This window comes from Harmonia axyridis, chromosome 7, assembly GCF_914767665.1.
Source record: "Harmonia axyridis chromosome 7, icHarAxyr1.1, whole genome shotgun sequence".
Lineage (NCBI taxonomy): Eukaryota > Metazoa > Arthropoda > Insecta > Coleoptera > Coccinellidae > Harmonia > Harmonia axyridis.
Window position 1 is genome coordinate 34,719,079 of NC_059507.1, and position 16,855 is coordinate 34,735,933.

The 16,855-nt window shown below is 35.1% G+C and overlaps 1 protein-coding gene across 1 annotated transcript in view; it reads left to right on the top strand.

Annotated features, from left to right (window-relative positions):
* LOC123684830 (visual system homeobox 2-like) overlaps positions 1-16,855 on the top strand; it is a 133,527-nt gene that overhangs the window by 22,638 nt on the left and 94,034 nt on the right. Inside the window, 1 exon segment of the mRNA XM_045624302.1 lies at positions 7,469-7,525. Within this exon segment, the coding sequence (XP_045480258.1) occupies positions 7,469-7,525 (57 nt within the window).

Below are 16,855 nucleotides of genomic sequence, written 5' to 3' on the forward strand. Positions count from 1 at the left end.
TAGTTTTCGGGCGTTACAATGCCCGATTATTATCTTCGATAATGGAATTTCATTCGAGGTGTAGGAATTCTGGTAATTAATTAAATATTGGTCCAATTATTATTGAATGACAATTCAAGAAATGTACTGATTCTTCAAGTTGAGAAATTGAGCTTAATATTACGAAAATCTTCAGAATTATAATGTTTCCATAGACGCTTTCCTTTTTTTTTGTCCCCAACATGAACTATCAAACTTGACATAAAGCGCGCAGAAATGAAAACATCAAAAATACGATATTTCACTAAATTTGCGTGTTTCTCCACAAAGAACGAACTTCTTATGTCCCATTGTGAATCAGCGTTTCATATCAACTCAAAATATATTGAGATGAATACCTTAATAATTCAGAAATTCAGAAAACAAACTCCAAGCGCACCAAACGACGTGAAACAACGGATGACACTAGGAGAGCAATAGTTGCCAAACCTTGGATTTCAGCAGGTAGATGCAGAAAATAATGAATATTCTGCATACTATAAATTCGACAATTAGGAAAAATATCAGATTCAAAATATTCAAATTTGCATATTTAATTGAGAATCACTCAAATAAATATATTTCATTCAATATATGTACAGGGTGGGCAAATAAGCGAGGTAAGCGGCTATATCTCAGGATCCACTCATCGTAGAGACTTGCGGTAAAAAATTTTATGACCAAAGAGTGAAAAAAACACGCCCCGGCTAGGGGGCGTAATAGCTATCGTCGAGTAGAAATATGAATTTTACTTGAAAATGTTTCATATCAAGTTGATGACAAAATATCATCTCTAATCTAATCTTTGAAAAATTCTGTATCTATTTGAATTATCACTTTCGATTTTACGACATCAAATAAGGGTAGGGGAAGAATTTATTTATTTAATAAGAATAAGAAGTTACTTCATTAAAATCAACATTCTATTTTGGAAAGTCCAGATTTCCCATAAAGCCCATGTTTAAAAAAGTTTTCACAAAATAGTCCCATTATAATGACAACAATCAATATCCCACTAAAGACTGCTGCTATCGAACAATACTGTATTCTTCTTCTGGTCATGCAAACTCACATCGAAACATACCACTAAGTACATAATAGACAAATTTTCATGTGATTGAAATTGAATACTTTTATTCTTTTGCTATTCCATAAATTCATCATAGAGCATATGATTGACATACTTCCAAGAGTGCCATAATTATTTTAATATGAAAACAAATAGGTGAGTTGAAAGAAACAGGATATTCAATTGTGGATATTTATATTGAATACTTCTCATTTATTTTCAATGGCAAAATCAAGATAAATCAAGTGGTAGAGTTGGCTATAATGTAGGTACATATTATAGAACAAATTTGATTACAAGTGGAGTCTAACATTTTCCATTGATTACAGAGCCATAAAACTTCATTTCCATATTTCACACTGATGACTTCAAGAATATTGATGCAGATCATTATTTTTATTTTTATGAGATAGTTGGAACAAATCAAATGCTTCATTTCATAAAGGAATTACTTTCTATCAGAATGCACACTTATTTATTTTGTATTCACACAATTATTTTGGAAATTGTTTTTAAATTTCTTGAAAATATGTATGGAACTTCAATATTCTGTTGGGTTTCTTCAAATCTTGGATGATTTTCATTTTATGCAAATATAATATCAAATATCATAATAACAATAACAGTGTAAACTGTAAATGAATATTTTAGGTTAGAATATAGATTATTCGAAATGCTGTGTTTAAATTTGCAACACTCGAAATTTGAGGTTCAAACTTAAAACCACAGACTACTAGTCTGTGTTAGAACTTTCACAGATGAATATTATTCATTTGAGAATATGAGGTTAAATGGCAATTCTTGTACGAAATGAAATAAATAACGATATATTATAAATGCGATATAATAAATTTTGGATATGAATTATGAATATCAGAGCTAAGCTAATATGAGTGGTAGCGAGCTCAATTCGTTATGATTATCGAAAATGAAACAGAAAATCGAGAGAAAAATATTTAATCTTTATCGTCAATGAAATTGGAATAACTCATTTATTGTATTATAAATACTACTTTGTTCAACAAATGGAATGTTAAAAGTGAGTTTATGATGGTTTTTCCAATTTAGTAGCTTATTTCCAAGGTTCAAAAGGTATATCTTATGCTTGAGAAAACTTCAGTGTTCCGGTTTTCAGGGGTGAATTAGCTCATTTTGAAAATATATGTACAAGTCAAAGACTCACCCTGTATATGTAAAGCGAAAGTGTATACAGCTATAGTAAGAATATATACTCCAAATATCGCGTCCGCATAAGCCAGAGATCTCAGATATTCAAACAGAATGCCCGTTATCGCCCTCGAAAGCAAATCCTCTTTGATGCCAACCACATAAAGCGTTTAGTACGGTCAAAACACGTTTTAAATCGATCCAGCCGTTCTATAAAAGTGAAATAGGTGAACGCGCGCGTCAATTGTTGTTTTGGGGCACAAGATATGGCCCATTATTCTCGAATAGAGAGGACCCGGTATTCTCAGATTATCTAGGCTTTGTCAGATGACAACCACTTAACATGGGCGAGAACATAATAGAGTAATGCAGAAACTGTCTACTAGCGACCCCTGTAATTGGATACTATTATAGCTATTCGATTCTATTTTGTGAAGATTTGGGAAGTGGCTAACGGTAACCCCCCTGCTATAGTGGATTTGGGTAGATCTTTTTCGATATGCGGTATGTGAGAAAAATTGAGGAAATCACTGATGTAAAGTGAGTAGTTTTCAGTGCCAATTTTAATAAATTCATTTTATTTCATTGAAAGTAAAAGATTCAGAAATTTTATTTAAATACTCGAATGAAATTTACCTCAGTTTGTTTCGTACGTTATTTAAAAGAATTTTCTCTATTTCAGTGTGGTAACGAGTTCATTACAGTACCAAAAACAGTGCTGTAATCAACTCATTACGGCATTGTTTTCAGTTATATTTTTTGTTTTGTGGTTGTCTACACTGACTTCTGATCCTCTTGAATTTCAACACACGTCAATTGTCAGTTCAATATAATTTGGATGAAGTGGAATGATTCGCAACATTATTCGCGATTCCTCTTAATTCTGGTGGTGTTAACTCGATTTCGCTAGACATAATTCACGAATTTAATGTGTAATTATCAATTATTTCAAAATTCGAAACCTACGATTCAAAATGAAATTCCGTAATCTGTTGGTTTTCGTAACAGTTACACCAACTGTCAAGATACAATACGGAAGTCACTAGGATGTAACGGGTGTTTTTTTTCGTGGTATATAACTTTGAATTGGCATTACTGTTCAAGATGGCGACCGGTTTAACAGCTGTCAAGTGATTTATTCTCAGTTTGGTTTGGCAATTCATCATGAACAACGCTTGCAAATAGTGCAATTTTATTTCGAAAATAATGGTTCTGTGCGGAATACGTATCGCGCACTACGTCCATTTTATTTTGTTTAGCGATGGCTACGTCAACAAACAAAACTGCCGCATTTGGAGTGAAGATAATCCTCGAGTGTATGTCGAAACACCGTTACATCAAGAAAAACTGACTGTTTGGTGCGCTTTATCGGCTGGTGGAATCATTGGTCAGTACCTCTTCAAAAACGATGATGGCCAGAACGTTATAGTCAATGGTGATCGGTATAGAGACATGATTACTAACATTTTCATTCCTGAATCGAACAACCATGATGTCCAGGAGCTGTGGTTCCAACAAGACGGCGCAACATGTCACACAGCTCGTGCCACAATCGGTTTATTGAAAGACACGTTTGGTGACCGCCAAATTGCACGTTTTGAACCTATGAATTGGCCTCCAAGATCTTGTGATTTAACACCGCTAGACTACTTTCTGTGGGGCTATGTAGAGTCATTGGTCTATGCGGATAAGCCACAAATGTTGGAAAAAGTCATCGATAATTGAACGTCCAGATTGGACTACATCCGAGCCAGCCGTGGTGGTCATATGCCAGAAATTCAATTTTAAAATGTAATGCCACAAGATTATCTTGCGGATAAATAAAATTCATGTCAATCGAATAATCCATCGTTGTCTTATTGCAATTTAAAGTTATATAGCTCTAAAAAAACATGCTTTATAATTCAAAGTGCATCGTGTCCAAAGAAAAGTGCAACGAATAATCATCTTGCGAATATTTGCACTTCCTAGGAATTTCAAGAAGAAAACAGTGAAAATTTATCTCCATTTGTTATATCTGCAGTGACATATTCACAGAACGTTCACTGAAATAAATTCAAATATTTGAAATGACAAGAATCTGTCATAATTTGTTAATAGCGCTACCTACAGTTGACTTAACGAAGCTTAACTAATATTCTCAAATATGGCAAAACGAAATCTAATCAGTGCATTCACCAGGTTTTTAGACAAAAAGCACACCTCTGTGTGTGACTTTTTTCAACAGGAAACAACCGTCAACCGACCAAGTTGAAGCGAAAACTCTCAATCTAGCGAGGTCAACAGGAACGATTTCGAAATGCCTGATGCCAGAATGCTAGATTCTAATACCGCCGCCATGACACATACCTCAGCGGCGGGGTAGATATCTCATTCCGGTGGATAAATAAAAGGAATAAAGCCGGCAATTCCGGCGTACACAATGAAAGACGATGTCGAAATTAAGCCATTCGAAATAAAAGACGGCGCAAACTCAATTATGTCAAAAATGCAAAGAATTTCAACATCTTAATTAAATGCAATTTCGCGACGTACATCTTCCCACTTTGCCGCGATGAATAAGTTTAATTAAATCCTTGTGTTTTATTATGTCTTTCGCGTGCCCCCCTCTCCGCCCCCCGCCCCCGCGCTCGCGCCTCGACGCGCCCCGAGCGGCCTGGAGTGCTCGCAGATCCTCCAAATTTAAATTCATCTTCGTGATTCAACTTTGCGCGTCCCTTTCGTTCAGGTTTAGGTTTAGGTAAATATGCCTCGCTGGATCTAATTATGTTTTTCGGGGTGTGTCTTTCTCTCCCTTGTACTTGTAGGTTCGCGTTTCGGCGTTAGATGGAGTTGGGGGGATGTTTCAGGCTTTGCGACCGTGTTGGAGGGTGGCGACAGGATGAATTTTATCTTGGAAATGCGACGAGGTTCAAGTTTGGAATAGAAGTTTTGTTACATTCACCTGATATTGCTATCGTTATAATGGTTATTCATCTACGACTGTTTCGTTTTGATGTGTTTCGACCACTGAGTTTGATCTATTTGCATTACTTACCTAATGAAACTCATTACACAACTCAAATTTCATTACGTGACGTTTTTTTTTTCGGAAAAGAATTCAGACACTGAAAGAACTTATACTCAACCAATAATGCTTCTCCTATAGAGGATGGAAGCCTTTTTGAATCGCTCATTTCTACCAAACGCATCAAATACACCTACCAGTCGAAAATTTTACTTAATAGTTATTTATGCAACAAGTGCAAAAAGCAAAAAATTATTCATTGAGGTGCGGCACTAGGTGTAGGAAAATGAAAAGCGCAACTTGAATACTTTATTATTAATATCGATTTGCATTGAAACAGGAACTAATACGTTACGAACAATTTAACTCAAACTTTATTTTTACCCTCAATGTTGAAAGTGAATGAACAATTGGTGCAATTTTCAATATGAATATTTCGTAGTGAAGTACTTTTTAAATCCAGTTCTTGATTTGTTACTGCTGTGAACGTACTAGTACTTGGTAACTGTACATCGTTATTCCCTTCAGGCTTTAATATTTGACAGATATGAGTGCAATAAAAACTTTACTGAAATAGCACGAGAATAAGGAATTAAGAAAGATAATACAAATTGAAGTAAGAAAGACCGAAAAGAGGAAATACCTCTTTCAAAGAACTAGATAGAAGAAAAAAGTGACATGAAGTAGGGAGGAAAGCCTCCCGACCAGACAACAGCAGAAAATAGGAGAAATGAAATAAGAGGCGAAGGGAATGTAAATTCCGAAACTTAAACAAGAAAAAGATTTGAGCAATTATTTCAAGGTTTGTATTAAAAAAGAGGACATTTTTAGAATCCTATATTATTCTTCATGACCTCTAGTTCTTGCATTTTTTGATATTGTCGTCTAGCCTGTAATTGTGACGGATTGACTAACATTTTGTGAAATTCAAGTACATTATTGGTTTACAATAGATTGTTATCTTGCCTTCCAAAACCAGGCGATTTGTCAGGTGATGCCAAACCATTAGGAATAATAAAAGAAGTGTGCGGATATCGCCATTCACAAGGTCCAAAAATCCCTCATGAATACTCCTACAACTCCTAGACAATCGGGCGTCGTCGTCAAAACGCAATTCACACATTTCACCCTTTTTTTTTCATTCACTCCACAAATCGCGGCACAATGAGCAGGCACTTTGGATGTTCCATTCAGGCCATTCAAGGAAGGTGTGAGAGGTGAGATAGGATCGGACACCTGACCTGCCAGCTCAGGCACTCCTTCTTAAGTGGTCCCATTCTGCGGAATAAAAGACATTTGTCAAAATTTCGCGGTTTGTGGTCTCTCTCAATGGCCATACCCGTTGTGGATTGTGCTGGCGATTTCTGGTGTTTTGAGGGTTCTTTTTGCGGTTTGGGAGAATCGTCTTGGGGACCCAGGGGGTTTCAAAGGAGAATCGAGGAGGTAGATGTGTGAAATGTTATTATTATTATTATATATTATAATGTTGAACTCTTTATTTGATTTATTTTTATTTATTCATTTTAATTAATAAGGCTGACATGTTTCGCCACAATATGCCATTTTCAAAGCCATCTGAAAGATACAGAACAATGTGAAAGTTCATGTAGTTGAATCATTGTAAATACATTGACGAATTCACAATTATGTAGCATGTATTAAGTAGTAATTTCACGTTGTCTTCCCTGTTGAAATTGTGTTGGTTATCCCTAAGATGTACTCCGAATATGGACTTGTTATTGCTATTTCTGACTAAACAGATGTTCACTGATTCTGGTGTTTATGCTCCTTCCACTTCTGCCTATATACACTGTGCTACAATAATTGCAATTCAACCTATAAACTCCTGATTTATCAAGAACTCTTGTTCTATCTTTTTTATGTACTAATTGTTGGCCCAATGTGCTTGAGGATTTGAAAGTTATTTCATAATCACTATATTGTCTGAATAAATTTCCGATTTTGTGGGAGGCTAAGATACTTCTTATTCTTGATTTCATTATTTGTTGATTGATCATTTGTAACTGCTATTAGTTGTTCTATCTCCAACATATCTCCACAAAATCTGAAATTTATTCTGACAATATAGTGATTATGAAATAACTTTCAAATCCTCAAACACATCTTAATTTTCTATTACCCATTTAAATTCAGTATTTTTTGTTATTTTTTCATTTTATATTCAAACTAATATAATTTTTTTTTAGGTTTCACCCAGCTCAAGAACTCCTTCAGTTCCTCCGGACCAGGACCTTGCTTACCAGGTAAATACACGAACAAAAAATTTCCCAAATATCATTCCATTTACAATCTTCTCTATTTTTATCGATCATCATCACTAACAGAGTGTTGAAAGTTGAAACCTTCTGGTACATTTAAATACCCCAGCGTTAAGTGCTTTTAATGAACAGTTTAAAGTTAATTGAATTCTAACACTTGTTTTCATCCTGCGATTTGCATAATTCATCATTCGAAAGAGTTAATCGAATTAAAGGCCCCCTGTAACATTCTCGGTATGTTCAAAGGGATGACTATCTCGGGTGGAACACTCCAGGGATGTATCGAAAGATTGAAGAGATTAATGGGATTTGTTCCCTATATTTAATTATGTATTAACATAGACCAACGTCATCGTGGGTCTCTAATTTTTTGCATTCTGAACAAAAATTGATTGATTTTTATTTGAAAATCAACAGAAACTACCCATTGCAAAAATAGTACCAGAAACGGTAAGTAAGGGTAAGAGAAAATCCTAATTTATCGGTTCTACTTCCTTCTCAACAATTGAATCTTTCTCGAACAACAACATGAAAAAATTTGGGTTTACATCCTTATAAAATTCAATTTGTTCAAAAGCTGGTGTCATTAGGCTTCTATAAACGTCTTTTATTATCTAATTTTGCTCTTGAACAAATTGGAAATGATGCACAATTTTATAAAAAAAAATATATTCAGCGAAGAAGTTCATTTTTGGTTGAATGGTTATGTGAATAAAAAGAAATGCAGAATTTTGAGTGATGAAAATCCACATGAAACGGTTCTGACACCATTACATCCAGATGATGTTACTCTGTGGTGTGCAATTGATGCTGAGGGAGTGATTTTTTCATATTTCTTTGAAAAAGAATGGTCGGAGGGTAACATTCAATGGGAAATGATACAGAGTAGTGTTGAAAAAATTCTTATCCTGATCTTGTTGAGAATAATTCGCAGAAGTATTTTCGTAGGTAATTGCACAAGTGCATCAAAATTACCGATAATTTTGCATGACAGCGTGTTGTCATAAAAACTGCATGAGTTCATTTTCATTTTTGGAGAAAGAGCCCGACACCGAAGGTGGAGGGCTCTTTTTTTTTCGATAATTGTTCTCTAGATACATAGAATTTTTGACAGGAGGGAAATATTCATCAAAATGGTACCACCTGCCAAACAGCCACCTTAAAAATCGATTCATTGAAAACAAAATTTAAATACTTTACTTTGTGTTCCTAAATTGGGAATACAATCTGAAATGACAGATTCCTTGAATCAATTAATGAGAAAAAGGCCTATAAGATGAGGTGTTAAAGTTTGTTTTTTTTCCAAATTTTCTCCAATTTATCTTATAGCACCTTCACAATATATTTAACTTAAATTTGGCATAGATATCCAATTCAAAGTTTCTATAAAGTTATATGCTAATTTTGAATGAAAATTCAGAAGGTGATATTTTTTCTGGAACAGTGCCTGCATCTTTCTTTCAGAACTCTTTTTTGGTGAACCACTGGTAGTTTAGAAAATGTATAAACTTCGCTCTAGTATTACACTTTTTGGATTCTTGTTTGTTGTTTTCGTATCTGCTACCGATTAAAAAAAAATTCAAACAATTCTCTAGTAATCCCCAGAACAATCCAAAGTATTATGAGGATACAATGAGTGAGCTGTGATGAATAAATTAATTAGAAGTTTTCATACTTATTTACCCAATTTGCAGCGAAGATAAACGAAAATTCGCTAAACTGGTATACTAATAACAAAATTGTAGGACTACAAAAAACACCTTGTATCTTGAGAACAAAGCGTTTGCAGGATCATGTTTATAGGACTTTTTCCACTTAAAATTATTCAAGGAATCTGACATTTTCCTTTTTATTTACAAATATCCTGTATGCTGATAATCAAAAAAATAATGAGGAATTAAAAATTATAATTGAACATATTATTGATGATAAACAGCTTAAATGATGAAACCGAGGATGAAACATTAAGTTGACAGAATGCAGTACGTTGGCAGAAGTTGTGGTCATTTTTCATAGATAATGGCATAATGTAACCTTTCAAAAAAACTGTCCCATTGAATAATTTATCTGTTTCCCTTTTGTATTAATGAATTGTATAAATGCCGTTGAGAACTCTATATTTATTCTTAAAATTTTGAAAATAAAAAAAATCTTACAAAAAATTTCAAAAAGAAAGCAGAAAACCTTGATAGTTGGATGAGAATTTTAGAATTTCGACCAGAAATTGATTTTCTCCATGCAAATATGTATGATCTTTTCGACCAATTGAATTCTAGGAATTCGACACAAAAAGTCCATTTGCTATACAAAATATTCCGGTCTTCAAAAATTAGAAAGAATTGATATATATTTACTCTTTGAAATCATTATTTTAAGGAGCATATAGTGAAGTAAAAAAAAAACACTAAAACTGCCTATGTTTTTATGTACTTAGTTACATACACACATTTCAGAACATTATACAGGGTGTCCCGTAAAGACCACGTCAAACTGAGGGAGAATGTAGATCAAAGGATAACCCACCTGCTATGACAAAAAACTTGATTTTGTCAGAAACGTACCCATTTGGATAAAAACAGCCATATCTTTTTTCTTTGAATAACAAATGACTTGTGTGATACCTCTTTGAAATCACTATAAAATAGAAAATTTATTGGTGTAATGTGCAGCAGTAGCTCGGTACATTTTTTTTCCACTACGTTGGGCTAAACTTCATGAACAAAATAATCCACTACCAAAATTTCCAATAAAAATATTTCTCATAGTCCCCCTTTAAAATGTTCGGAGGATGTTTTTAATGTAAACGTTAAAATCATTCTTCAGCAATATTTTACTGAAAAAATTAACCAAAAAGATGTAAAATTGTACCAACCGTAAGGACAAAACTATTGAAAGGGGCAAAAAAATTCATTATTTTCAAAAAAAAAGAATATCTCGAAAACGGTAAGACTTTTATAATGGGAATTTTGTCATAGCAGGTGGGTTATCCTTTGATCTACATTCTCCCTCAGTTTGACGTGGTCTTTACGGGACACCCTGTATACGTGTGTTAGAAAAATTCAGAGTTCCCTAACTTTTGAAGAGCAGTATATTTGATATTTTCATCCTTTGTAGAAATCTCAAAACACACTTGAGATAAATATGGCAATGTAAATATACTTGAATGAGAGATGAAGCTCAAACTTCGTGTGAGAATGGATGAAATGTTGCCAACTTAACGACACAAAAACACTACTACAGTCCCCACAACCGTTCCTGCCACTAAATATAAATAAAAACAAATGACTCCACGATTAAGTGAACTATAATCTCGTCGATGCTTTATGCTCATTCTGCTACGGCAGATTCCCGCAAAAATAATTCGATTTCGAGGCATAAATTTGACGTTAACGTCATCGTCGAACCTCCCTTACTTCGACCCTGCACTGCGAAAACTCCGACCATTAATTCATATAAAAATGATAATGTTCGTTATTGTTGTTCGCTGGACCATTGTCTAACAAGTTTGGTAAATGGCGCAGAAAATGTACTTTGGGCCCTCTTGATGCAAACTGGTCCGCATGAAATCTGTGTCGTTTGTAAAATGCCTATTCGGTTTATATCATGCTTAATTATATTACTATCCAGATGATATATTTTCGGTTCTTATGGAGAGGTTGATGGGGGTGGGGGGAGGGGTAAATATGGAATCCGGGAATATCGAAAGGATGCTTGGTTTCCGTTATATCTGTAGATGAACGATTTCGGAATAGAGATTTTCAAAAAAGTAGTTTTGAAATACATATTCACAATTTTATCTACAAATGCAACTACGGCTTTCCAGTAAAAATTATACAATTTGAAATGGTTATAAAGGCAACACTGTGTACTATTTTTTGACATTTCTTATGTCATTTGTGTTCAGTAGGTTATGCCATTCAATCATAGAAAAATAAACGGCCCAAGAAAGTTCAGAAATTGTTCAATTGTTCAATCAAAATGAGAGTTCATTTGTGTTTACTTAGAGAAATTTAAGACAAACTCAAGGACGACGGTATTCAGTTAATCTACTGATTATTCGTCGTGTTGACAAATTTGCAAGTGAGTTCAAAAGAGTAAAGTGGATACCTACAAAAGTACCACTACCAAGTACTGAGTCGTACTTGACTGAATAATGTAATGGTGTAAAACTTCGCTTTCGCCGTTTTGCAATAGATGGCTGTAGCGTTGAGAGGTAGTCGAAGTAAATAGATCGTAGATGTCATACAATGAGCTTAGGTATTTGTAAATATAGCGCCATCGAAGTATTAGTCGATTTGTGTCTGCATCATAAAGTTATTCTCGATTAAACAACTTACGAGCCAAATTCCTGTCATTTGCGGGAGGTTTTAATTTTCTGCTTTTATATGATGAAATTTGCGGCTGACGCTCATCGAATGCTCTCAAATACCTATGGTGAGGCCGCTATTAGGGAAAGAACGCGCCGAAAGTGGTTTCAACGCTTCAAGAACGGTGATTTAGACGTCGAAGACCAGCATGGCGGTGGAAGAGAGAAGGTTTTAGAAGATGCAGAATTGCAGGCATTACTTGATCAAGACTCGTGTCAAACGTTACAAGAATTGGCAGGATCATTTGGAGTGATGCAACAAGCCATTTAAAATGCCTGAAAGTCATTGGAATGATTCAGAAACAAGGAAAATGGGTGCCGTACGAGTTGAAGCCGAGAGATGTTGAACGGCCATCTCATTGTGGAGACGGAAAGTGGGTTCATTATGATAATCCCAAGCGCAGAAAATCATGGGGATATCCCTGTCATGCTTCTACGTCGACGGCATAACCGAATATTCACGGTCCCAAGGTCATGCTCAGTATTTGGTGGGACCAGCTCGGCGTAGTGTATTATGGGTTGTTGAAACCGACTGAAAACAGGCGATGGTTATCGAATCCAATTAATGCGAATTTGGGACACACTGCATATATAACTTGTGCCTTTTTATTTCAATGCTCACTCAGTATTTGATGGAGACGAATTGATAGTCTTTATTTCCTCTTTTTCAATTACAACATTTTTCAAATTAACAGATTGACTGCATTTAATGTACAATCAGCCAGCGGTAGCAACAATATCTATCTTGATGCCATAATTAATTTATAATAAATAAATTCCAAGGAAATACCAAGGAAAGGTCAACTATTTCGTCCACTTATTTGTAAAATGTTTATGAGATCATGCACTTTTTTACGTTTTCTTGTTATAAACAGAAAAGTTCATTTCAAATGAGTGGAAATGAATGTAATCTCATTGAATATAGGCAGTTGATCATTACTGGTTAATAGAGACTTTTGGATTATTTTACATTATCTTGTTCACAACGTTCTATTGTGTGTTCTTTTCTTTTTTAAAATTTTCTTGTGGTTTGTTGGGTGGTAGAGACTCCAATCAGCTATAGTTCCGAATTTTAGTTGTCTTAATTATCGAATATTTTTTCTCGTATTTTCCGGAACCTATTCATTTTTAGAAAACCAAAGAGGTTGTTATTCAATTACTATGAAACGAAAGTCCTGAAATTTGATTGCAAAATCTCCTTCTGAACAAACGCAAGGCAGATGAAAGGCATTCAATGGAACTGCAACATGTAGTAGGCTTCTGACGTTTCTATAGTCTTATTCACTGTTCTGCTCACTGTGAATACACTGCGTAGTCATAATATAAACGATTCTGCACGTTTTGAAATTGGAGCTGAATTTGACGTTATTGCGAATGTAGAATGTGGAGTGTAAAAGGTCTTTCTAGTAGACAAATCTGTGAATTGAACGGTTCTCTATTCCTGGCATATTTCAACGGACAAACTGGAGTTTATTCATAATTGAGGAATGTCCCTTTTTATTAATTTTTTTGGAATAAGAAAAAAAATTAGATAAATTCTTCATTGAAGAATTAATAATGGGTGTTTTTTTAGAGCTATAGAACTTTAAATTGCTATAAAACAACGATGGATTATTCGATTGACATGAATTTTATTTATCCGCAAGATAATCTTGTGTCATTACATTTTAAATATGATTTCTGGCATATGACCGCCACGGCTGGCTCGGATGTAGTCCAATCTGGACGTCCAATTTTCGATGACTTTTTCCAACATTTGTGGCCGTTTATCGGCAATAACACGGCGAATGTTGTCTTCCAAATGGCCAAGGGTTCGTGGCTTATCCGCATAGACCAATGACTTTACATAGCTCCACAGAAAGTAGTCTAGCCGTGTTAAATCACAAGATCTTGGAGGCCAATTCACAGGTCCAAAACGTGAAATTAGGTGAAATTAGGTCACCAAACGTGTCTTTCAATAAATCGATTGTGGCACGAGCTGTGTGACATGTTGCGCCGTCTTGTTGGAACCACAGCTCCTGGACATCATGGTTGTTCAATTCAGGAATGAAAAAGTTAGTAATCATGGCTCTATACCGATCACCATTGACTGTAACGTTCTGGCCATCATCGTTTTTGAAGAAGTACGGACCAATGATTCCACCAGCCCATAAAGCACACCAAACAGTCAGTTTTTCTGGATGTAACGGTGTTTCGACATACACTTGAGGATTAGCATCACTCCAAATGCGGCAGTTTTGTTTGTTGACGTAGCCATTCAACCAGAAGTGCGCTTCATCGCTAAACAAAATAAAATGGACCTAGTGCGCGATACGTATTCCGCACAGAACCATTATTTTCGAAATAAAATTGCACTATTTGCAAGCGTTGTTCAGGCGTGAGTCTATTCATGATGAATTGCCAAACCAAACTGAGAATAAATCACTTGACAGCTGTTAAATAATTGGTCATCATCTTGAATAGAAATCCCAACTTTAAGTTATATACCTCGAAAAAAAACACCCCATGTAAAACTAGACGAATTTACACATCAAAATTTAGGCCAATGAAGTGTTATGGACACCCTACTCGCCAGATCTGGTACCCATCGCCTTTTTTCTATTTTCTCCATCGAAATTACCACTTTGAGTTGTCTTTTCCTCATAATTGGAAGTTGTACAGAATTTTCCATCTGAAATTGAGTGTAATAACCGCTTAGGAGACCGGAAAAACTGAACGTTTTTCCTCGAACCTCTCCAACGTTCATTATCAGGAAAAATAAAGCAGAAACGCGCAACCTGCGTCTCCGACGAAAGAATTAGAAGGTGGTAAAAGCCCGAAAGAATAATATAATGTCCAATTTGGCCTCCCATTATATATTTTCACTCGATTAGATATGCTTTGAGCGTAGCCGGGCTTCAGTAATTACTCCATAAAAAGATCGTTTTCTTTTTTTCATTTTTTCCGCGTCGGAAAATCCTTCGCCTGGCGTTTCTCTTCCGCCGAACGGGGACGATGGAGGGGGTTGGAGGCACCAGGGGGAGGGGGGGAAGCGTGCTCCAATTATAATATTATCAAGTTATCAGAGAGAAACTCTAATTGTCACTTTGGTTTGGCGCTAAGGAAGTTGTAGTAGCTCTTGAACGATCAATTATAGGGATTGGAGGAGTTGGGAGGTGATATTTTCGGGAGTAGACGTGGCTGCTGGATTGATGCGGAGAGGGGGGAAGGGTTGCTGATTGACTGTTTTCTCGCTGATCTGTCGTTTTAGCTACTCCGGGGTGTATAGGAGGGATGAGATCGATTCGATTGAATATGTTTCAACATCCGTTTTGTGCAATTTTCGGAAAAGTGGACTTACAAACTGAAAAAAGGTTTACTCAGCCCAAAAATTTCAATTACACAGCAAATTTTATATAATGGTTTATAATTTTCTTGAAGAATATCTCAAATTTTTAAGAAAGATATTAACCAATTGAAGACAGCATTGACAGAATTCAGTACATTTTTAGCGTTATTTATTGCATGCGTCTATTGCATCGTTTGGAACTCACAAAATAGTATACAGAGTGCTTCCGCGCGTTGGCTCTTTTGACGTTTATGGAAAATTGATCGAAATTTGGTGCTGACGATTTGCATGTTGGGATTTGAGACAATGATTTTTCCCTCTAAAATATTTTCAGATTTCTACAACTTCCGGTTATACCGGAAACCGACTGCTACTTCCTCATTTCAAATGGCACACCCAGTATATTATTCCATCATTAGATAGCTTTACTGATGACAATTTCAGCAATATGCCATGCCTTGGGTAAAAACTCATCGGTTCATGAGTTATATGAAAAAAATTGTGGTGACGAGAACTCGCATTTTATTGAATATTTAGCTGAAAAAGTTTTTTTCGAAAAAGGTAGGTATTCCCCATTTAAAGTTCTTGGATACCTTTCGAAATTTCCATTTTAGGTATAGGGTTTGCTTAAGTAACTTTCCGCTTTTTTTACGTAGAATTGACTGAAATAATAAAAAATATAGGTTCTTATTCTGAAATCTTGAGTTTTGATGAATTTGAGTGTCCAAGTTCATAATCTTCTCATAAACACTCTGCACATTTTTGGTCCAAACCCCAAACAGTCTTATAATAGGAGATTTTGGCAGAATCGAAAATGAAAAAAGGATTTTTCGAAAAAAAATTTTCTGCAGAAATATTTAAAAAAATGTGAGACCTCGTCGCCTCTCATAGGAATCCTATTAACTCATAAACCGTTGAGTTTTTAACCAAGGTATTGCATATCGCTGAAATTGTCATCAAATAAGCTATCCAATGATGCAATAATATACTGGGTGTGCCATTTGAAATAAGGAAGCAGCAGTCTGTTTCCGGTTTAACTGGAAGTTGTGGAGATCTGAAAATAATTTTGGGAGAAAGATCATTGTCTCAAACCACAACTTGCAAATTTTCAGCACAAAATTATGATGAGTTTTTCATAAACGTCTAAAAGGCCATCGCGGTGAATCACTCTGTATATGGTTCTAGCAGACATGCGATCACCTTGAAATATACATTGAGCTTTAAACTGTCAGTATTAATAAAAATATTATCTCCTCAGAATTCAAAGTTTCGAAATTATAAGGACAACAAAATTTTGAACGTAAGCCATTGCCAGTTTTTGTCCATTATAAAGTGTTTTTTAATTAGAATGGCAGCACTGTGTATTATTTTTTGACATTTCTTATGTCTTTTGTGTACAGTAGGTCATGTCATTTAATCATGGAGGAAATATACAAGCCTTGACAATGTTTAGATATTGTCTTTTAACGTGTATCTTTTCATGAATTAATAGCATACCCTACTGAACCATAATGTCATAATAAATGTCAAAAATAACACACAATGTTGCCATTATGATCATTTCAAATTGTATAATTCCTACTGAAAGATCCTACTGAAGACATTACGAACCTATCCTGAA